The 24,033-nt window shown below is 33.7% G+C and overlaps 2 protein-coding genes across 7 annotated transcripts in view; one reads left to right on the plus strand and one right to left on the minus strand.

Moving 5' to 3' along the window:
* Positions 1–1,916, plus strand: part of kkv (hyaluronan synthase-like protein kkv) — a 29,493-nt gene extending 27,577 nt beyond the window's left edge. For 4 of the 6 annotated variants that reach the window (XM_073080620.1, XM_073080619.1, XM_073080618.1 and 1 more), the window contains 4 exons: positions 337–504; positions 580–823; positions 936–1,081; positions 1,382–1,916. In XM_073080620.1, coding sequence (XP_072936721.1) covers positions 337–504; positions 580–823; positions 936–1,081; positions 1,382–1,576 — 753 coding nt within the window. In that variant the 3' untranslated portion in view covers positions 1,577–1,916. Of the gene's footprint in view, positions 1–336; positions 824–935; positions 1,082–1,381 lie in introns of all 6 variants that reach the window. The other 2 variants (XM_073080616.1, XM_073080615.1) reach the window with 1 other exon arrangement.
* Positions 1,917–4,105: 2,189 nt separating this feature from the next.
* Positions 4,106–5,533, minus strand: CSN8 (COP9 signalosome subunit 8). The gene is made up of 4 exons (XM_073080621.1): positions 5,332–5,533; positions 5,182–5,252; positions 4,724–4,905; positions 4,106–4,451 (listed from the first exon to the last, which is right to left on the minus strand). Exons 1-4 carry the CDS (start codon positions 5,383–5,385, stop codon positions 4,201–4,203), a joined length of 558 nt encoding a protein of 185 aa, XP_072936722.1. The 5' UTR covers positions 5,386–5,533; the 3' UTR covers positions 4,106–4,200.
* Between the last annotated feature and the right edge of the window lie 18,500 nt (positions 5,534–24,033).

Genomic DNA, 24,033 nt, shown 5'->3' on the forward strand with positions numbered 1-24,033 from the left:
ACTTTCGTGTATCCTAAACATAATATTTCTTGTAATAAAGGATTTTTGGTAAATTTTAAGTTTAAGTTTACTTTAGCACAGTACACGATCACAATATATTTTTTCATAAAATCATATTTTGCTAGTTCCCTGTTTGCAGAAGTAATTTACTGAATGCTTTTTAAAACATTTTGTTTGTGTAAAAATCGTTGTAATTCAAGTGTAATAACGGTTTTTTAGCAATTTATGAGAAAATTAGGTTCATCTATTCAAATAATATTATTTAAGCGCGTTGCTTCTAAACTAACCAGTAACATTGTAATATTCAATCATGTATATCTATGTTTAATTTTTTAGGTTCTTATTTCGAAAGAATATTTACAACTGGAACCTATCGGTCTAGTATTTGTGTTCTTCTTCGCCTTGATCTTGGTAATCCAATTTACCGCTATGATGTTCCATAGATTTGGAACAATTTCACACATATTAGCATCAACAGAAATGAATTGGTTCTGTACAAAGAAAGTGAGTATTTCTAACAACGTTTATATTATGACAATGGCTCGTGGACAGAATATTAACGTTTTATTCCAATTTCAGTCCGAAGATTTATCTCAAGATGCTCTACTTGATAAAAACGCAATAGCCATAGTAAAAGACTTGCAGAAGTTGAATGGTTTGGACGATGATTACGATAACGATTCGGGCTCTGGGCCGCACAATGTTGGAAGAAGAAAGACTATACACAATTTAGAAAAAGCGAGACAAAAGAAGAGGAACATTGGCACTCTTGATGTTGCTTTCAAAAAACGGTTCTTTAGTATGAATGCAAATGATGGCCCAGGTATAATAATTTATCGTTTAAATACCCTAGGTTTTTTTTTAAATATTATTATGTTTTTTCTTATGATAATGACCTTTATTTAATGACATTTATTTAATATATTGTATTACAGGTACACCAGTATTGAATCGTAAGATAACTTTGCGAAGAGAAACCCTAAAAGCTTTGGAGACAAGGAGGAATTCAGTGATGGCGGAAAGAAGAAAGTCTCAGATGCAAACACTAGGCGCTAACAATGAATATGGAGTGACTGGCATGGTAAAAGTTAAAAACAATTTATATTAGGCAATAAGTTGACGAGAGATTTGTTTTTTTTAATTCTTAAAAAAATATAACTTATATATAGTTGCGCCAAACTGCTAGTCCACTTTGAAGTCGTTGCGAGCAGATGTAGTCATACAATTTGTTATGGCGACGCGATTCATTTCTATATTCAGAGCGGACTAGCAGTATTACGCGGACTATATGGCAGAACGTAGATTTTATTTACTGTTGTAATAAGTATAATCTATGGAATAAAAAATATCTGTAATATCATGCATGCTTTTATTATTTCAGTTAAATAATAATCACGGTGTACCACGTCACCGCACGTCGACGGCAAATATCTCCGTGAAGGATGTGTTCGCGGAACCCAATGGCGGGCAGGTCAACCGAGGATATGAGACTTCCCTAGGCGATGAGGATGACAGCAACTCTATAAGACTTCAGCCCAGACAAAATCAAGTCACATTCCAAGGACGGTATCAGTGAAAAGCGGTATTCGCAAATCCTAAGAGTTGCCAAAATTACGTACGAATTTAGAAGTGCCTAGGATAATAAATTGTAGATACTCATTATAGAATAGTTATTACAATTTCCTGAAGAATACTTAAGCCCAGATTAGTAAAGAATTTTTTTATTGTAATGTATTTTAGTTTGTGATATTTTAATGTTAATTTGACAACGACAATATTCAGTCCAATTCTTCATAATATTATTTTAATTTAAGTTACATACACTGCCACTAAGGTTTACATTTTGTATTTTATATTTTTTGTAAGTTGTACCAGACAAATATAAGTCTTACAAAAGCAAAATAGTTTTATTTAAATTGTTTGTTTCATTCGTTCTCATTTGCTCACCATTGTCAACCCATTATTGTCTTATAGTACAGGATCCCTAGTATAGTTTTCATCATTTATTAATAACAAGCTGATTTTTCGTGAGTAGCTTCGTTTCGACAAGACGCCCAACATTTTTCCTTACAGCAATGTTGGTAAATGGTAGCTTGATGGGGCAGCAAGGATAAAATATGTTGACCGGACGAATTCTAAAAATTTATTACTAACCAAATTTTTCTTTGTTAATTATCAAGATAATTATTTAAATAACGTGAAAAAATATTTGTCCTACAAAATATAAGGTTTTTATTAAGGCGTCCCCCCTCTCCAACATGTATCATAAACAAGGCCATGAAAAATAATTACTAACCAGCTGATTTTTTTTTTATTGGCTGTCTACCATTTACATAGTCTACCATGCACATTGTCCTACAAATTACATGGTATGTCATCTCGGACCTACACTTAAAAGTTGTAGTACTAATACTTAATGTAAAAATAATTAGTATCAAGCTGAGTGTTCCAGAATAGCTTCGTTTCAATGAGACGCCCAACAAATTCTCGTACGAAAGTTCTCGATTGTGGTTTATAACTAAAATAATAGGGATGAAATATGTTGATTTGACGAATCAAAAAAAAATATTACTAACCGAATTTTTTTTTATTAATTATCGAGACAATTATCTAAATAACGTGAAAAAATATTTGTCCTACAAAATATAAGGTTTTTTTTAAGGCGTCCCCCCTCTCCAACATGTATCATAAACAAGGCCATGAAAAATAATTACTAACCAGCTGATTTTTTTTCTATTAGCTGTCTAACATTTACACAGCTTACTACCCACATTGTCCTACAAATTGCGAAGTACGTTATTCCAGTCCGCCAGTTTTATAGTTTATTTATATTATATTATAGTTAAATTACAAATCTTGTAGGATTAATAAAAGTTACCCTTTTTTTTGTAGGACATTGTTTTATTTAGATAAAAATTATATTATCCTATCACGTGATACCTTTGTCCTACAGTTACTAATAAAAAAAAATCCTGCGGAATTAACATCTTTTTAGCGTAGGTCCGAGATGACATACCATGCAATTTGTAGGACAATGTGCATGGTAGACTATGTAAATGGTAGACAGCCAATAAAAAAAAAATCAGCTGGTTAGTAATTATTTTTCATGACCTTGTTTATGATACATGTTGGAGAGGGGGGACGCCTTAATAAAAACCTTATATTTTGTAGGACAAATATTTTTTCACGTTATTTTAATAATTATCTTGATAATTAACAAAGAAAAATTTGGTTAGTAATAAATTTTTAGAATTCGTCCGGTCAACATATTTTATCCTTGCTGCCCCATCAAGCTACCATTTACCAACATTGCTGTAAGGAAAAATGTTGGGCGTCTTGTCGAAACGAAGCTACTCACGAAAAATCAGCTTGTTAGTAATAAATGATGAAAACTATACTAGGGATCCTGTACCATTATGGTTGGACTACTGTCTCAAAGCGAGCCATGGTCAGTGTGGATTGGAAACTTTTTTAAAACTTTGAAAACTTTTTTGTGTTCTCTTCACCATATAAGCAAGTGATAATTAATTTCGTATATACCCACTAAGAAATGTGGCAATAGCCAGTTTTCAATGTATCCAAACAGGTTTCGTAAAAAAATATGTAAGTGCTTAGATGGAGAAAATCACACTACATATATTAATTATCAGGCATATTCCAAAATTTTCGCATTAATCCAATGTTTATAGGAACAATCAAAAGCTTTAATGCCATGGTCTTTATTTTTAACTAGCTGACGCGACAAACTTTGTATTGCCTCAAAATCTATTTATCAAATATATTTCATATAAAATATTATAGCCTATGTTACTCGTAGATAAAGTAGCTTTCGAATGGTGAAAGTTTTTTAAAATTGGTCCAGTAGTTTTTGAGCCTATTTATTACAACCAAACAAAGAAACAAAGTTTTCCTCTTTATAATATAAGTGTAGATGCATATGTACGTATATTATATTTTAATTGAAGATAAAAGTTGCACTTACATTGTTCAGCATATTTATTTCTTGCATTTATAACGACAAAGGTACAAGTTATAATATCAAACTGGATATACAAAGTAAAGGTATTGCAACTGGGAATTATAATTGAGATTGAAAGAAAAATAATAAGTTAGACTTCAGTTTTTTCATTCAAAACAAATTTACACTTATTTGTTTTTGCCATACATATTAATCTTAAATAGAACTTACATTAAATGTTTCTAATTTTCCAAGAATGACACAAATTCGGTGAGCTTGAACAGTTGATCTTCACTGGATGTGTGCAGTGGGGCTGGTTGCACAGGTGGAGTAGGGTTGATAGTCACACCATCTTCATTAAGCTCCCACTTACGATCTCTGCATATTTGTAGAACAGCCTCCTTGCTCAGCCCGGTCATGTTCACTACAGTTTCTATTGATACAGAGCTGTATGCTCGCCCAATCAAATTGAAGGCTCGCTCTCGTATTTTTTCTGTAAATAACATATGAAATAAGATAAATATAAGGAACAAGTATCTTGTCTATTGAAGAACTTTACATTTTAATAAAGACAATATTTATTTTTAGTTTTAGTGAAAATTAATCTACTTGTCGGTTGATTACAGATGTCTACAGGCAGGAGTTACCTCTTGTCATCATGTACACCATATTTTTGTGTGCTACGTCTGTTATATATGAAAAAACAAAACAAAAGAAAACTATTTTTTAAATGCTTCAATTGTATGAAAACAGTTAAACAGATACCTTCTAAGGCTCTTATAATATGGGCCACTGGCTCCGTCCAAGTGTAAGCCGCCAGTGCTTGATATGTTCCTGGGAGATCCTTCTTCCACATTTTCTTGCCTACCGACCATATTGCTGCTATTTCAGGGTTACTGCTTGTAATATTCTGAGGAATTCTTTTCCATAAAAATTTTGCATTGCATCTGTAAATTGCAGAAAAGCATTATCAGATATCCTAATTGGAAAATGTTCGTGACTGTTCTGTGTGTCTGTCTTTCGCTTACAGGTGAAGAAATTATAAAAATAACTGAATCTTACAATTCAAAGTGATATGATGTGAAAAGTTTATGTTATAACGGGAAAGTAATTGTTTAAGTAGAATTTTCTACATATAACTGGTATAACACGTTAAAAATCAATTCGGCTACTGATAAGTGCAATTCTATGGTATTAATGTTTTACTTTTTTTAGATACTCACAGATCATTTTGATATAAATATATAGCAAGTAGTTGAGCGTATGTCGAAGGTACCGCCACTCCTGTGGGAGCCTGAAACAATTGGAATATATATGTAGTTTAAAAACCGAAACAAAATATACACAAAGAATAATTTTATGCATGTACGTACCTCAAGCTCTTGTTTTTCTAACTCAGCGCAGAGCTTATCGAAATTAGTGATCATATTGACCTCTGCTTACGAAGATTTATTAGTATAGTTCACGGTTTCAATAAAGAATTATAGTTGCGTGTGTTTTCTTTTTACAATACTTCGCGTATTTTCTTTTATTGAGACGAGACAGGTGGTTTCAAGAATGACATTGACATAAGAATATGACAAGAATATGTCATTGTCAAAAATATTTAAGGCAAAGGGCTACGCTTTTAAGGCAATGGTAACGAAAATATACCTCCAAACATACACGTTTTTTATAATTTAATTTCTTTAAACATGTTATTTTTCCATAACAGTAAATACAGGTGTTTTTACAAAATGAACTACAACTCGACCAAGTGAACTAGACGAGCGGATGCGCCAAGTGCCGTGCACATCCTAGTACTGTTCGCAGGTAAACTCTCACGCTCACAATTCACAAAAAAAATCTGGATTATATTTTTGCTTAAAGTTTGTTTATTGTTATCAGTATACACTATGTATACATAGTTATTGTCTCTGTGTTATTTAGAACGTTATTTGTTAAGTTTTCAATACTGTGCCGTGTGCTAATACAGCATCAAAATGGGGAAAATAATGCTATTTATTCGTAACGGAGAGCGAACAATTATATTGCGAGTTTTATGTTTCATATTAATTTTTTCTACCCATTACTTTTCGTAATAGTCGTTAAAGTATAAATTATTAGAAGGAAATTTATTAAAATTTACATTTCATAGGTATAAATCAACATTTCACACCAGTTTTGGGTCAGTTTTTGAGTGGCGTTACTATTTGACATTCTTCTACTTGGCTTGGTCGAGAAGTAGTTCGATTCCCGGCTAGTAAAATCCCGGATTTTACCAGAGGAATTACGGTATGAAAGTTTTAAAATTGTAAAAAAATACATTTAATTACTGATTAAGTATATTATTAAAGGTATGTAGTTCCCACTTGATTTTCAGAATAGATACATGTCAATGACTTTGGAAAAAGGTCCCATATAACGTTTTTAATTTTACATTAGTTACGTATCAACATAGTCGTGTAGATTCTACTCTTGAATCCTTTTCTTAATAGATAATTTAACTGTACCTAGAGTACCTACCTACCTACTTACAGAATAATCTAAAAGTAAATATTACACTACATTGTCGCCCCAAGCAGTAGGCACCTAGGTATCTATCTGTAAGATCACAGATAGGTAGGTACATCATCGTCATGATTTTATGTACTAATCGAGAATTAGATTGTGGATTAGGCAATCGCGTAGGTCTTAGTTCAACAAACATTCGAGAGTTCAAGACGGGTTTATTAATTTATATAGATGATTGCATGATCAAAATTATAATTCTGTATGCGTAACTATTGATAAACAACCATGGGAAAATCAACAATTAGATAATAGAGATAGTACAGAAGAGATATTTAATATTTAGTTATTTATTTGTAGCATTTTTATAAGTATTATGACTAGTGGCCAAATTTAACCACAGTCATTATAGAAAATGTTAGGAATTTCAGTAGCAAAGGACCAAATAGAAAAAATGAATATCGGTTAACGAACAAAAAAGAAAAAGGCTCTACCCAAATTGTTTTGACTTTTCTATTTAACTACCTATAAGTATGTATTAGCAGTGATAGCCTATTAGTTGAAATTGGGCCTTTCGATCGAACCTCCGTATTCCAAGGTTCAAATCCCCGCATGTACCTACCTCTTATTTTTTAACTATGCGCGTATTAGAAATTAATTATCACTTTATTTACCGATAAGGAAAACATCGGGAGGAACCCTGCTTATCTCACAGATCTAAAAATAAAAAGACCTCAATGATATGTGACGTTTACCAATTCACACTTGGCCAGCGCCGTGGGCTATAGTCTAACCCTTCTCATTCGAACCAGATGAAACATGGAATGTGTTAAAACATAACGAAAGCTGCTTCATAGATGGTTTTTTAACATTCATGATCACATGACGTTTCTTCTAATTTCATATTCTCGCAACAGAATGATTCGTGTTATATGCAGCCGATTTGCAAGTGTGATTATGCTGCATAGGCAGTGTGGCCTCATTTTTATAATTGAATTTCACGGTTATTGATCGAGGGCTTGGGCGGGCTCTAGTCAACTTGTCGGCTCGCGTTGCTTGCCTCGTCTTGCGTCACAATGTAACCGGAGCTGATGGACTGACTGACACGCTGAGTCATTCTTCAATATTGTCGCTCATAATGCTAATTTTCTCGTTATGCGTGTACCAATTTGCATCTTAATGCTCTTTGTAGTAACCGTGCCGAGATTATTTGTTTATAATAGATGCATTCGTTTTGTATGTGCATGACGAGTTAGCTAACTTTTGCTTAGTGACAGTCGTTTATGCTGTCATTCAGTTGAACGAGGATTTCAATAAGATCAATATTCCGTACACATATATGTTTCATCCATGAGATGATTCGATTATTCAAACCTTTAGATGTAGGTAGGTAGGTAGTTACTGCTTAGGCACCTGCTAAATTATGAAAGATTTTATAATGAATTGTATGCAAGTAGGTATATATAAGAAAGGTATGGGTATAACATTAGATCTATCTCAATACCTAGATAGGACACCTTAGTGACTTTTAGTTTTGTGTGCTTACAGCATTGTTACATTGTTTTCATGCTTACAGCAAGTTACGAAAGTGCGACCTGCTTTTAAATCATATTAAAGATACGAGTAGGTACTTGATTGCTACTTAGGCGTCGCACATTACACAAACAACTCTCAAACAAGCGCCCCAAAACGAACACAATATTTTATAGGAATTGGAAGTACCTAAGAATCCCTTATATCTATATTACTGATGAAATACCAAGACATTTATGGCATGCTTTAATAGGTACTCTATTTTTGTTTATATCAATTGTTTATAATAATTAGTTAGGTATTAACTCTACCTACCCTCTCAACTCTACTTTCTACTCCATTGCGGTTAAGATAATGTATGCAACCTGTGTAACATTAAATTTAATTAAACTATACCTATACTGTGGTTTAAGCATAAAAGCTTGCAAAATACCTTTACAGGTTTGTAGATAAGCCTCCCATTGTATAAACATTTATTTATTAATGACTTTACCTAGTGATTAGGCTACTCTTAAATTTATCTTATCTCAAAACTTGGTTAAATATGGAGAGGAATAAATCCAGGTATCGCAATTTAAATTTTCAGCTGTTTTGATTGATCAAGCCTCCTCATTAACAACTTATTATAGAATAAAGGAATGCGAGCCGAAACAATGGGACTGTTTGGAAATAGGAGTGCAATTGACCTATCTTGTTATGCCTAATTATTTTGCGCAAGGTGTTCGAGGAGCGTTTCGTCACTTTCACTTCATGTTGGATTGTCCAATGAAACTGTTGTCACGCTCTGACGGTAACCAATGGGCATGCTCACGCCCCGCCTTGAAGGATAGGCGTGTGCTGCGGCCCCGGCCCAAATAGCCTCAACAATGCCTTTGTCATCGGCGTCGCATAATGAATAAACAAAGGTTGAGTCGTACGTAGGCTAATCTAATCCAATGTTTGTGAGCTAATGTCTGAATGTTTGACGTTGGTAGGACAGCGTATGGTGAAACAGTGTCGGCCGGTTGGCCCCGGTGACCCGCGGCGAGAGGTCAGCGTCATCGGAGCGCCGCTGCGGCGCAGACAGCGCTGTGTAAAATCGCTAATTACATTCAATCGTGGTCGCTTCACGCTGGATTGCCACTCACACGTGCTTCCAAAGCGCAACTTTTCACTTTAGTTAGGTATTACACACAAGATGTCCCTGGTTCGAACCTAATTACTAAGTTACAGTAGTAGGTACCTACCTAAAGGAATCCGGTTTATTTAAATAAAGGAAGGCTGTTTAGGAAGTCATAATTACGTTATATCTTCTTAAGCGGCGTATGTTAGGTAGGTACTTAGTACTTACGATAGCTACGATACCGATTTATATGCTTATTTTTTTACTATTTTACCTTATTTTAAATTAAATCACAAATTGAAATACCTACCCTATTAATGAACTTATGTACGTACAAAAAAAAAAAATTCAAAGCGTTCTCTACTTGTTCAGTGTCCTAGTGGAGATTTAAGTACCTGTACATCCGACCTAGGTGCATTATTTTCTGTTGTGGCGTACAGTTCGGCCTCAATTACTAATTTAGGTACTTACTTAGGTAAGACCTATGTATCTATCTCATTTGTAAAATAGGTACAGTTCATGCAAACGAATATGCTTGTGTATCCACCTGGTAACATATGAAGTATAAAAAAACAGATAATCAGGCACCTTCTTTAAAAATGGAACACAGTATCTACGTATCATGTGACTAAACGTAGATAATAAAATTTCACGAACTTAAAACACACTTGTAAGATGAAGTCATCGCCTTAATGGGTCTTTTAAATAAAGCTTATGATGAAACCTCTCACAGCTTGATTGTAAAATTAGTTTTACGATATTAATTTAATTATCGCTCACCTGTCAACGGGGATTTCTTTCATCAACGGATATTGGTAAATTAAAACCACGTGTTTACTTATAAGTTGCCGAAATTCTAAAGTGGCTTGTTGACCGATCTAGAAATTGTAATGACGTAAACGTACAAACGTTAGTTTGTTGACGAATGCTTCAAAAATCTAGATATTTTTGTCTATAATCAGTAGCGACATTTATAGTTACCTATATACCTATGTAAGCACTATTTATTTCGAAATATCTAGTCAAAAACTTTTTAGGAGTCATTATTTAAACTAAACTTTGAAAATCATGCTTTTACGCGAGTTGTTTCAGCAGTTCAATGTAACACTTTTTAGGAAAGAATTTAATAAAAAAGTAATGTAAATTGCCGCACGCAACTTGGAAGTTAACATTTTTGAAATGTACCAAAATGCGTACACAAAAGTTTCAACGCATCCAAAGTTAATGGGCATTAATTAATACAATTAGCCCTCGGCAAATTGCACATAAGACTGAAATAATGAGCGTAAATTGAGCCAACTTTACACTTCTGATTTATTGTCCTGCACTCGCACGATTTCGTCGAAAGAGAAAACAGACCAGTTCGGACGGATATTACGGGCGGTATATAAAATTGATAATGAATATTTATAAAAACTTAATCACAGCTCACCGTATTTTCCAGCAGGTCACGAGGAGAAACCATTAATCAGAACATTTCCACTTAATCATGCAAATTCGGAATTTTTCTCTCCATAATTACATTTCACTTAAAACCGCAATTTGCCGACGGTGCTCTCTGTTGATTGACATTTTGTTTTAGTTATGCGGATAATTGTATTTAATTATATTTACCAATCTTGCTCACAATCTTTTGCGTCTACGTATAAAAAGTTGTAGACAATTATTCCATTAAGGAAAACAATAAATTATAATTGTTAAATAAAACTTTCTTGAATTACCTTGATTTATAATTTTCAGCGTAGCCTACCTACGCTACTTCAACATAATATAATTATTGACAACGGTTCAGTAATGGTGGAGGTATTCTTTAGAATTAGGTATGTAAAACAAGTCAAATTATGCAGCGGTTAAAATAAGCTCTTACGTACCTACTGATAATAATTTAAGATTAGAAACAGCCAAATAAGTTATATGTACCTTACGCCTGTGTGCGTTTTATAAATAGGATCTTGTGGATTCAAGGCCTGCGACATCTCATTCGTACCGAAAGTTGAAGCATACATTGTAAAATACTTGTTTGCACGCCCATCGATTTTGTAACTAATGCACATATAGATTCGCAATAATTACCATATTCATCGGGTATAAAATTAAATAATAATGGCTTAGCAGTCTGTTTATGAATTAGTCTTTGACCTGCCTATTAGCAAAACTTTACGTTGTTTTGAAAAAAAAGTTATAATAATTTGATATTATCATTTGCATTGATTTCATCGATAAAAATTAAAACTGATCCATGATTGAACAATGGAACATCCATTTGACACTTGCGCCTATCTGCTTTACTCGGTTCACCCATCTCCATTCATAAAACTTTATTTTATAATTAACAATCGAACAAAGTTTGAAAGCATTAATATGAAATGTAATATAATAATAGAGCTTTTTATTCAAAACAGTCAACACCTTTAAACAAATCACAAGTCATTCACGTATGCATCCGCATTGGTAGCAGGACGTTCAAACCAAATTGTTTATATTGTTGCCGTAGTAGATTACAGGTAGCTATACCTAACTTAAACAGAAGTTGTTATTGCTTACGAATAATCTAATTTAAATTATATATTACAATATGCTTATATTATAACACTGAATAGTTTGTGGGTGCATTTTTTCAATATTGAGAATGTGGAGAATACAATAATGGACCTTATGACGGATTTGAATGACATCTTTAACAGATATTCGCCACATCCTTTAACTATATTATTTTACTATTATACCTTTTACTGTAGATGCATGGGATGGATAAAAATGGACTTATGTTCATATATTTATAGTAGTAGGTAAATAAATTCAAAGTGACTGACAACAATAATAACTAATAACGGACAACTGAAACGCTTGTCTAGTCGACAGTTAACAAAGTGTCGTTACGGTGGGCGATACAGAGGTCGTTTTAGACGTGTTATCGGCAAACATTTAATAAAAAGGCGGCCGGATGATGGAGTGCTCGCATGAACGTGCCAGCGAACCATTACCTCCTGACAGCTGGTGAGCGATTGCCACCGCGGCTTCCTACATCGCAGTCGAAACTGTCACCAAACAATGGCCCACGGAGCTATCTTTAATCGCCACAAAACGACGTCTAATTGGACCCGCGAAACTTCGTCCCCATTTAAAGTCTATTGGTGATTTAATAGAATCATCATTCAAACCATGACTCGATCAGTCGATGTGAAAGCCATTGCCATGCATTACTTGAACATATATCTCTTCTATCATATTTCATCCCTAATTGTTATTTATGACTTAAATCTACAAACGCGTTACGACGTTCAATTAAAATGTAATTTTGTTCAAAGTGGGTTCAGTTCAGTACCTATGTGTTATTAAATCCAACCACATTTGATATTTTACATAGGCACATTCTTCTTCGGTACCATAAAAACTTAAACTATTTTTAAAAATCCTATAATAATCATCGACTTTAAAGTTTCCTTTTGTTTCCATGGTGCAATTGCATGTGTAATTTCGGTAACCTCATGCCGTTACATGCGTAATGTAATGTAATACTCCTGTGTTCAAAATGTTCCGTAATTCGAAATTAAGCTCGAGCTCCAAATTTCATGATGTAAATATAAATGGTCATATTATACTTGATCGGTCTTGAACTCGTTAAATCTCTTTAACTCCGATAACTAGGTTAAATTCATCAATGGCAAGAGGTTAACAACTTGCTTGTGAAACTTTTAATTGATTTATCATTTGTCATTAAGCTTACTGAAAAGCGAAGTGTTGTGAATGAGAATGTACGTTCTCGGACGTCTGGGCAATAAATATATGGACTGTAATGCTGAGTATTGCGTCTTGATTTTTGCCTCATTAACTTTATTTATGTGCATTCGGGTCAATCCATCGATGAATGTGCCGTGGCGGAAGAAAAAATCGCTACGAAAATTTCTCGCTGATTAAATCAGTTTCAACTATAACTTCGAATAATGTTAATGATAAACCAACTCTTAAGTAGGTAATTTCAAAATGTCAAGATTACGTTGTACTTTGCATAAAGTGTTTTTCGAGTAAGTATATACCAATTAACGATAAAGAAAAGAGCTGTCATTGATCTCGTACCATATACATACTTGACATAAGTGTTAAGAAATCTGTATTATTATAATTATCGTGTTATTGTAGGTCTTGGTTCCGTAGCTTTCAATAAAAACGAGAAACAGACAAGCTTATTAAAAACTAAAGAATATTCAGATACTCGCGAACAATCTGCTGAGTAACTCTCCAAGTCTTCAATTATTACGAGTATGCAAACACGTCACACGAGTAAGGGGCACGAGCACCGAATACCTACATCTGAATAGCTTATTAACAAACTCATACTAGCGTCAATTAGTTTGTACTTGGTGAGTTTAAAAAAAGGTGAAATTAAAAAAATATGTTACGCCCGATCTTTCTAATAATGTTGTTCAAAATTAAGAATTAATACTTTAGACATTTTTTTTGATGAAACAAAGATAAAAAATATTTATTCAAATTAGATATTGGCATTTTTATTTATTGTTGAATTATAATGAAATATTAGTCATTGGCGTCTCATTTATAACCTGGATCATAATTATTCATAAAGATTTTAAAATCTAACAAAAGAAATGAGACACAGTTAAAAAAAATTATGACTTAAAAGCCGAATATGGAAGGATAGGTATAGAATATATTATGATTATGATATTTACTATGATTATGACGGCTCGTTATATAATTTTAAAGGAACCTAAAAAGCACTAAGATAGGTACTCTTTTTCTTAAATGTTACATATAGCCATTTTTGAATTTACATAACGGATAAATAAGGAAACTCGTCCTCATACTTTTAGTTCTAGTAACAATTTTTGCCTAGAAATAAATTATAAATAGGTATGTTCTTTCAAAACTTGGAGTACAACATAATAAGCGAACATAATATTATGTACCTAAAATTGTACATGCATGACTCAAAAAGACCATTTCCCAAAACAACCAGTACCTAATTTCTCTTCCAAAAATTTTGGAAATATGTAGGTACTTGAAATTAGGAACATAATAACACATACTTTTTTACCCGACTGTTAAAATCGAGCAAAAAATATTTTCTGAAAAAGTTACAGGCTGGTTAGATGTTTGCAACGCCACCTGTATTAAAAAAATATGTAAAAGAACCTAAGAATAACAACCACCGTTGCTAGTCCCTAATAAAATTACATAAGACAATAACATGAAATTTGAAATACCTAGAAGTTATTCTACAATTTCACATCGATAAATCGTTTCAAATATTCACGATGGGACTAATCTGACAAACGATATTTCCCTACTTCGGTGAGATTGTTGCAGCTAGAAACGTGGCGTGAAATGGCCAGTTAGTGAGTAATATCATGTTATTTGAGGCGACGAGGGCGAGGGCGCTCGTGACGCTGCTAGAGATGCCCGAAGAAATGATTTCATACCAATGATTTTTCAAACTGTTCCGGCATTTAAAATTTATAAAACAAATAGAAGTAAAAGTGCTAGCCTGTGAATAAAAATAACTTCTCGCGTCTTTTTCTGCACGTTTTTGGATTACGGCTGAATAATTTAATTGGTAGGTAGGTACTTTTATGCAAAGATTAAAAAAAAGGTCATAAATTTGTTTCCTAATTTCTGCCTTAGTTTCAATTAGTCAAGACCTGAGCGCTTCTCATTCCGAGAGGAGATTCGTAACTAACAGTTGGAGGGACTTGACGACACATTACTAAAATTATACGTACTACGTACTTATGCATATTTATTATAATGCTGACATTATTATACTGAAAAAGTAAAACTTAATTTAAGTTTATCAAAATAAAACACGTACATACTTATGTACATTCTCTACACTGGTAAAACAAATTAGTATCTATTACAATTGGATTTATTATATTTGAATTTGAATGATACAAAAATCGATTTGTGTGTTCATCGTATGCCCATCCCTTCTTTGTGCGCGGGCTTCGGTCACGAGTATACTCTGCTGACCCTAGCGGCAATACTTTCGTTCACAATGTCTCAGAGAGACCGATTTTAGAACAAAACATTAGAGATGTTAGATTCGTCCTTTTAGCGCAGTAAAATCGATGTTACTTCAAACGAATACACATTATCTTGTTAGAAATGTTCGAGCGGAAATTACGATGTACTTACTCAAGTAACTGAGTAACTTAACGACGAATATCTTATACTTGCTAATGTTATGTTTTATGCAATAAAAAATTGAATTGAAAATAGAACCGTTTGGTAAAACGCAGAATCTAAGTAGCAATCCGATAACGGTTAACTAATTATATTAAATCATTATACAACTGACGTTCAGTTTTTAAAACTAACATGTATGTGACCAGGAATCTTCATAATAATATCTAAATATGTATGCCATATGGCACGAGATATCAAGGGAAATATGTGGTTTTACTTTAATAAGCAATATAATGGTGAAAGAAAGAAGTATACCACCTTAGTTCTAAAATATAATTGTAACGTACAACAGACTCCGTGCTACTAGCGTTTGGTTAAACATGTCCATTGCTTTGCAGTAATCGTTAGTAATTCTTAAGTAAGTAAGTAAGTTGAATACTCATATACGTGGCATCCTTCGAACAACACAGAATTTAAGGTGTAGGTAATCGAACACAAGAGTTCAAACATGCAGCCTAAAATTATTTATTACTTCTACAATGTAAGCAAGCATCTAGTTAGAGATTCTAAGTACAGATGGCTTAATATCAGATACGAGGAGTGTAAAATAAATTAAACGGTACATGAATATTTTACACTGAACTCTTGGGCTGTTACTTTAGCTAGGCGCATTAATGTAATGCTGGTTGCATACGAATCCAATTTTATTAACATTTTAGTGAAGGTAGCGCACAATCAGCCATCGGCAAGCACGTTAATTAGATATGTGCAAAATGTACGTTAATGTAAAATCTGTAGATTATTTCCCAGGGAAGTTGTTTTGTATTTGTTAGTAGCGACACTTACACATACCCGTCGATATTGCCTTTTATAAAAACACGTTTTTACTGAAAACTTCCTTTATTTTGGAAACTTTTATATTAAAATCATATCAGCTATCACCCTACTGGCAACGTTTTATAGGAATAAATAAAATTTTAGGTAAGTAAATTATTACTTTATTTGTAAATGCTACTATTTACCTACCCATCATCGTAAAACTACTTATCTAGTAGTGCTTTCTTAAAAATAGAGCATAGGTTTTTTGTGAAAATTAACACAAGGTGTGTGTATCAAAAAAAAACGAAACAATTCAAATTCGACAGCCCTACACAGACTAGTACGAAATATGATACATCTATAAACAAATTGCAGCGTTATTTATACAGATATACTAATATATCTAAGCGGGGAGTTACTAATTTGTCTGCATATTTGACTAGCCTGAGAATATCGCGATCACACGATCGAAACTCTATTACAAATCATAACGAGTTTATTTAATAAATAAACATAAATAATAATGTCTTAATCAAATTGTTATGTAGTATGTAAAGTACATTTACATTACTTTTCCCTTTAATGTTAATCACGACGTGAATTAATTAATAGACTCAAGCATAACAACCTAAGTGATATAATTATGTCCATTTAGAATTTATGGCTCGCTTAACGCTGATCAATACTTTACTCGTATGCGTAGGCTTAGAGCTTCATTTTAATTAGACACACATTAAGTCATACATACACATTAAGTATACACAACAAGTTAAAGTTTATGGCGAAAAACGCTTAAACTGTATAAATTCTAAATTGTTTAGGCATTAACTAAAGTTATTTAAATTGAGTAACATTGTGCTATTAAACACGAACCGGTCACGCAATGTAAGTTTCTTTTTATAGGAAAGGAAAATATTTCGCTAATAGTGGAAGTCATACATTAAAGAGCTTTCGTGGACATAAAAATGTTGATAGTAAGTAAGCAGCTGCGTATTCCTTTACCGTTAATATGATAGAGGGCGACCTGGCGCAAAGATGTAGAGTTCGAACTACAATCATTTTGCACCGGCCGGTTGCGCGCACGTTCGACGGTGTATCCTACGATTTTACCGATAAATTATCACGAAGATCATGTTCTAATGTTGCAGTTTTCTACCGGCACCTAACCGTTATGGGAACCTATTAGACGGTACACCCAGGGATAACCATACAATGTTGGATAAATGATAGCTCCCCGGTCAAAGATATCGATGAAGATAAATGTAGGCTTGTTATAATTTATTAACAACCTTGTATAGAATAGATTAGTTTTGATCTATGTGCGTGTGCGTATTTAAATAGTTATCAATGATCAATTTGAATCATAAGTCACAGAATAGAGAGAATAGAACAAAGCCACATTATATCATTTCGGTCATCAAGTGACAGACAGATTTATTAAATGACAAGGGTGTGTTAACCAGTCAGGGTTACGTTACGTACTACTAGTTATTCAAAGTCCTATAGATCAGAGATCGTATATATTATATCCTATCACATTCTTATTCAAATGTTTATAAATCTATGCCAATTAAGATCGAAATAAAATAAATTATTGAATGTGAACATATGTTTACAGGAACAACATAAGTCGTATGTATTGAGTGGAATAATTCTACAATGTAATGATATGCAGCAGGAAATAATGTTATGTTTGATAAATGAAGCATAGATACTTCAACTTCATTTGATATCTAATCAAGATTTTTATATATTGCAGTTATAGGTACCTGTATACACATCTTTTTAAAATTCAAATTTCGAGGTCGCCTTCTTTCCTAAATGATCGCGCAGGTAGGTACGAGTAGGTATGCTAATGATCAAAAGAAGCGCAATAAATAAGACATTGCTGTATAATTTCCGAAATAAAATTGCATGTCATTCGAAGGCGTGGTGGAGATATGCGTAATTATATTTCGTGATTTATATTAACTCGGTAATAAAGCTCGCTTTATGCGTTTTCACTGTCGAAAATCGGTGCATGTTACGCAAGGGCGATGAATTTAATCTGAATATTGCGGTGCAGGTCCTGTCACGGGTCGGCACTCTGTTATTCGCGAATCTTGAAATGCTTTCAAGGGGCGTGAGTGTTATTTGGGTGGCTGGTAATGCATTTTTGCAAGCGGACCGGGCGCGCGGCTGTTACGCAAGGATGCCCGGAGAACTGGTCCGACCGGCTCCAGATCTGGGCCAGAACCATCTCTGCGCTAAGATATTACCGCTAATAGATATTGAACATCCAGTCGCTATCCGCGCCTCCGTTGCAATCACTGCCGCCTAACGATTGAAGGCTTCATTTGCTTTATTATAATTGATTTGTTTTATTTTTCTACCTTACGATCTCAGGTTAAACTTGTTTACTTTACGCTTTTATGATTCTGATTAAAGCCTGTGCTTTTTTCTTCACTTGTCGTTGAAAAAAAGTGGTTGCGTAAACAATAATCTCTGTTTTCATAAAATAAGATCACGTTGAATATAAAACGAAAACATGTTGGCCTTACATAATGCAGATATCACTAAGTGCTGACATTTCATTAAAATATATTGAAATCGTGAAGTGTAGCTCGCATCGGCTGATTGAAGCGACGGTAGCAGCGCTGATCGACTGCGCGTGCGTCCATCTGACTATTTCGATATTGATTTGCTTCCTATTATAAAATGAATTAGTATTTAGGTCATTGATAGCTCCATAGTCATCGCATTGATATTATTTCCTTTTACGTGCTTTATAGCTTTATAGAATCTTAGAATAATGTACCTACGTAGTGAAGAGAGCGACTTAACTACATAAATACAGTCCTACTCGTTTGTTGTCGAATTGAAAGAAAGAAATAAAGAAAATTTGAGATGGTTGACAGAACAATAAAATCAATATTGGTTCACAGACAAATTGAAGCTAAATGTTCTATCTATCTTTCTAATATTACAGAAACTTTTTGTTCTAATAGATATTTGTGAAGGTCCTCGAGTGGCGACCACGCGTAGGCAAAAGGAGTTTAGGCCGCCCCCCGACCAGGTGGACGGACGACCTGAAGAAGACGGCGGGAAACCGCTGGATTCAAAGGGCACGGGACCGGTTGGAGTGGCGCCAATTAGGGGAGGCCTATGTCCAGCAGTGGACCTCAATGGCTGATGGATGGATGGATGGATGAGATATTTGTGATAACTTGATAATATTGAAAATAGTATTCTGTAATAAAATAAATTAATGCGTAAAATTATGTCTTATAATAATTCCTACTGATTAAATAAAGCTGTCTAATTCAGAGTAAGTTGTCAGCAATCTGTATAATTTTATTATTAGCGCACCCTGCGGTAATAAAAGTACGCAAAGTATCGTATGTCCGCGCATACTAAAGTTTAGACGCCAAAGTTATTAATGATTATTATATTACTTATTAATATGGGTGCATTCAAACAAAGAGTTGTGTTTGGAAAAATACACAAAAGTAGCGATGGCGTCATGCTCATAAATGACCGATTGCTTATATAAATGATTAAGTTGATACAAAGTCATTGGAGCGAGTCAATTTACAATTGGCAATTTTAGCACAAAGAATCAAGGACGAGGGTCCTTCATTGTACGAAAACAAGTTGAGTAAAATACGCACGTAACGTTATACTTACAGTGTGTGGCGAAATTCAGTTTTAATAAGGCGCTAAAGTAGGTATCCATCAGATTTTAAAAACAACAGATAAATAGTACGACAAACATACAATTTGCTCGTATATTTTAATGGGTTATAAGGGTTCTAGAGTCTGTTTTAATTACTCAGATAGATACTCTATAAAATTTCATTGCTTACGATTGCAATGTACTTGAAGGTAAGTCGCCTTATAATTTCGATACGATAATTGATTTTTTATGACACATTATAAGTTAAGTGTAGGTACCTAGTAAACATTATAGGTACTCGTTTAACTAGATAACTCAAAGATATAAAATAATACAAGATAACACATAAATACGCTATACAATACGAATCTATTTAAAATGTCGTTAGGTTTATATTAACCGTATATCCACAAGTCGAATAACGTTCTAATTAGTATTCAAATTCCGCGGGCATGTATTTGAAGCATCGAAGTGCTAATTTGGGTGCGTTAACATTATAACACACATAACACACGTTGGAACTTATCTTGTGCGCCGATAAATCTAATTTATTAGAAGCTCGTGCAATCATGCGCATGTATCCAGTAAACAGAGTTTATCTCGGTAAATAACTAGACAGCGGAAGATTCATTAGGCGTCGATCCGTGTCGGGGTGCACTGTAATCGAAGCAATTGTTCTCGGAGGAAATTCAATTATTACTCTCGGGTCTTATAAGCGTGTACCGGTTCTATAAAAACGGAACTAAAACCGATTACGCAGATTGTCGATATCGATATCACAATGATAATAACAAGCTCAAGGGTCTATGAAACTAATAACTTTGGACAATCGATCCTTATTTTATTCTTGTATATATCTATGTTTTTCATTTTACATACTTATACCCCCTTTCTTAGGTAATAGTAACTTCTAACATATTAAAGATCTCTACCATATTTACCTAAACAATTGGACGTCTTGTTTTATTTTTATGACAAACAAGTTTAAAAATATAATAGATATAGGCACATATGAAGAGAGCAAAGCCTGAATGTATTTAGTTAAATAGCTCTAGCTATTAATCTAGCCAGTTTTAACTGTTGTTACCAAAATATATATATTTTATTACATTTTTGGGTATCGATTTCACAAGATGGTCAATAAAATCGATACACAATTGTAATGTCGTTAACAGGGAACGGACCTAATCTAACACCGCCCAGCCCTTTAGTTATTGGAAGCCGCGAGAAATATCGGCCATTGGGCAACCCGCTGCGTCGTTAGGAGTTGGAAATAATTGCTCGCGATTTATCTGTACTCTTGACTATAATTAAATGCTTAATAATTGAAGGAGCGTTTGCCCGACCGACCAATAAATTGTTAACGGCGTCGTCCCGGTGCGATACTGCGGTCGTGCTTCGTGCTTGTTGTAATTTCGATTGGAGTTGCCGAGGGTAGTTCGCTCTCACGCTTCCAAATGTAATCGCTTGCGGTGTATGTTGCTCGCTAATTCTGTAGTATACCGTTTAGCGGATCTATAATTTTACTATGCGCTAATAGTTCAGTATCGGTAGGAACCCTAGTTGCGAGCAATTGTTGCTGTGATTCCGGTAGATCTAATACGTCATGGAAACGAATTAACATTCATCAATGACAAATAGTATTTTTGTGAATAATTATTCCTACCTAATGAAATAATTAAGTAAGGTTTTGCAAATATTACAAAAAAAAAAATATATTTTATATCTAAATATCTGAATAAATATTCAAAATAATACAATTAACAAAGGATTGTGCAACGTACATACATATGTATTTTTTTCGTTTTTAACTAACCGTTATTTTTATTTTGAGTTTAATATGGTATAATATATGTATCCATACACTTTTTTGCGCTCCAACTTTCTATGTTAAGGCTGGTTTTACAGGTACATACTATTATGTATGTATTTACCTAAAGGTTTGCTTCCGACGATGAACTCGCGCCATGTTTAATAATAACACGATTACCTAGAAAAGATAAGCACCTTTCGGGATAGCACAAGAACGGAGCTTGTATCTATGTACATATTATCTAGGGTAATTTAATTAGCTTTATCATATTCACTATTTATATCTTTGTACCTATCTTTACTTATGACAATTAGGTAAATACTTTAACATAAAAGGTCCAAATTATACACTTTTTTAAATGTCTACGTCATTATGCTTTACGCAACGCATTTTTTTAAAAATAAAACTTTAAATATTACAGTAATGATTTTCATTCTTAAATATAATATCCCTAAAACATTAAGATGTTAAAATACATTTACTGTATTCATACTATAAATCCCAACAGGAACTAGGCTTGTCTCTAACCACCAATAAGGCCGACATGAGTTGAAAATTTGCATGTAACGTACGGTGGTAAATGGTATATGTTATAATAAATTTCAATTGTCTATTGTCGTTAAATATTCCGGGAAATAAATCAAAGCGTTATCAGGACTCGTCGTAACGGTTACATCGGCAGTACTCAGGGCTGCTCTCTACATTGTTACCGCTCTCTTTAATAATTATTACCAATAAAATTGAACTATCTGTCTAAAAATTCGGGTTTACTTTTCAAAATATTACATTTTTTATAAAATATAAATGGATAAAGACCAAGCAATCCATCTAACGATGGTCTCTACCATCCATTGACGTATGTAATAAACCACAAATAATATTGAAGGCAATGAAATTTTATTTGAGGTCTGCAACTACAGATACGTTGCTACCCCTTTTTTAAAGATGTCTTAGGTATGCAAGTTTCCTTACAATGTTTTCTTTCATCGTTCAAGCTATTGATAATTATTAATTGGTAATACGCACATAACTGCGAAAAATCAGAAGTGTGAGCCTGAAATCGAATCTGGGATGTCTCATTTGAGAGACTGAGTTTGAACCATTAGGCTACCACTGCTTAATTTTAGATTAGAAATACGCTACGAAATATAACTTCTTATAAGCGTACTTACTACTACTACTTAAAGTGCCTCTCCGACTAGCGAAGGTTGGCCGTCAATTCTGCAAACTTCCTTCGATCTTTAGCGAGGCGAAATAGTTCGGCAGCACTCGCTATCCCTGCTGCTATCGCTATAAGCGTACGTAAGTACGCATGCTTTTTATTTTTGCAGCGACGATAGAAATGACGTATTATTGCCTTCGAACAACGAAGAGTTTCCACCTACTCGATATTAGAGATTTATTTCATTCGATTAACAGCCCTAGGTGTGAGAATAATTTAGAGATATCGATAAGCAGACCGGATTACGAACGGCGACAAAAGGAACGCGTTGTTTTGGACACAGCTCTCCTTTATTCACAAATAACGTACATAAATATTAAGTGAGGCACTTGTCGGCAATTTAAAATACATTAGTGTAAGGCGTTTCAGGTTTGTCTTCGGAAGTAACAATGCGACCCTGATAGTGCCTACTCCGAATAAATTTTAGGCACACTTTTAACAGTTGAGTTATAATTGGTATGCAAATATGTAAATACCAGTTCAGTTGAAAGTGATTTGCCTAAAATTTATTCAAAAACTCTAAAATTAAGCCACTTTGAAGATCAGATAGCACCTGAGTCTACCTTACAAGGATCAAACAACAAGGAATTAATAATGAAAAGCTAAAGAAAACGACTAATTTTATGCTATACATTTTTATATAGGTATACATTCTCACACCTACTAATCATGTTTGGATTTTTAATAATGATAGTCTGATCAGGACGGTTTAGCCAACTCACTTGCAATAAACTTTAACACGCTAACTTTTATATAAAAAAGGCTTCATTCATTAAAAGTGTAGGCCGTCCTTAATTCAGATCTTCTTTTATAGTAGGAGTTCTGCTTCATAAGAACATTATTGATAATTCTATCTATGGCCTTCACTTAAAGTTTAGTAGTACTGTATTTATATTTGCTTATCACAAAAAAGTAATGTGACTTTTGAAACTGGAATCTTACTAGTTCTTACTTCTTCGAAAATAAAGCTTTAGTTTTAACAATTCTATAATAAGCATATGCTACACTTTGTAATACCGCTATGTCGTAGTCATATCGTAATTGAGTCATAGGCGTCATGCTGTGGAAGGCCCAGAGAGCAACGGGTCGACACCGTAAAGGCGGATTTGAGATTACGTTCCATAAATAGAACATGCAACCTGGATGAGGAAATAAAAATGCGGGTCATGACTTTGAATACAGTAATGATATAGTTAGACTAAAAGTCGAATAGAAACAAGATATCTATTGATTAACTTTTTTTTTGGAATGGATACGAAATAGAGCCTAGTACATATAGCTCATTACTTAGGAA

Source organism: Epargyreus clarus, unplaced genomic scaffold (assembly GCF_041222505.1).
Source record: "Epargyreus clarus isolate Ecla_fem2 unplaced genomic scaffold, WU_Ecla_fem_2.2 ptg000015l, whole genome shotgun sequence".
NCBI lineage: Eukaryota > Metazoa > Arthropoda > Insecta > Lepidoptera > Hesperiidae > Epargyreus > Epargyreus clarus.

Excerpts from the sequence above, each read along its gene's own strand:
- CSN8 (XM_073080621.1), bottom strand. The coding sequence starts at position 5,385 with ATGATCACTAATTTCGATAAGCTCTGCGCTGAGTTAGAAAAACAAGAG. Across the intron at positions 5,253-5,331 it reads TAGAAAAACAAGAGCTTGAG|GCTCCCACAGGAGTGGCGGT; the intron begins GTACGTACATGC and ends CAATTGTTTCAG. Across the intron at positions 4,452-4,723 it reads TATTATAAGAGCCTTAGAAG|AAAAAATACGAGAGCGAGCC; the intron begins GTATCTGTTTAA and ends TGTTATTTACAG.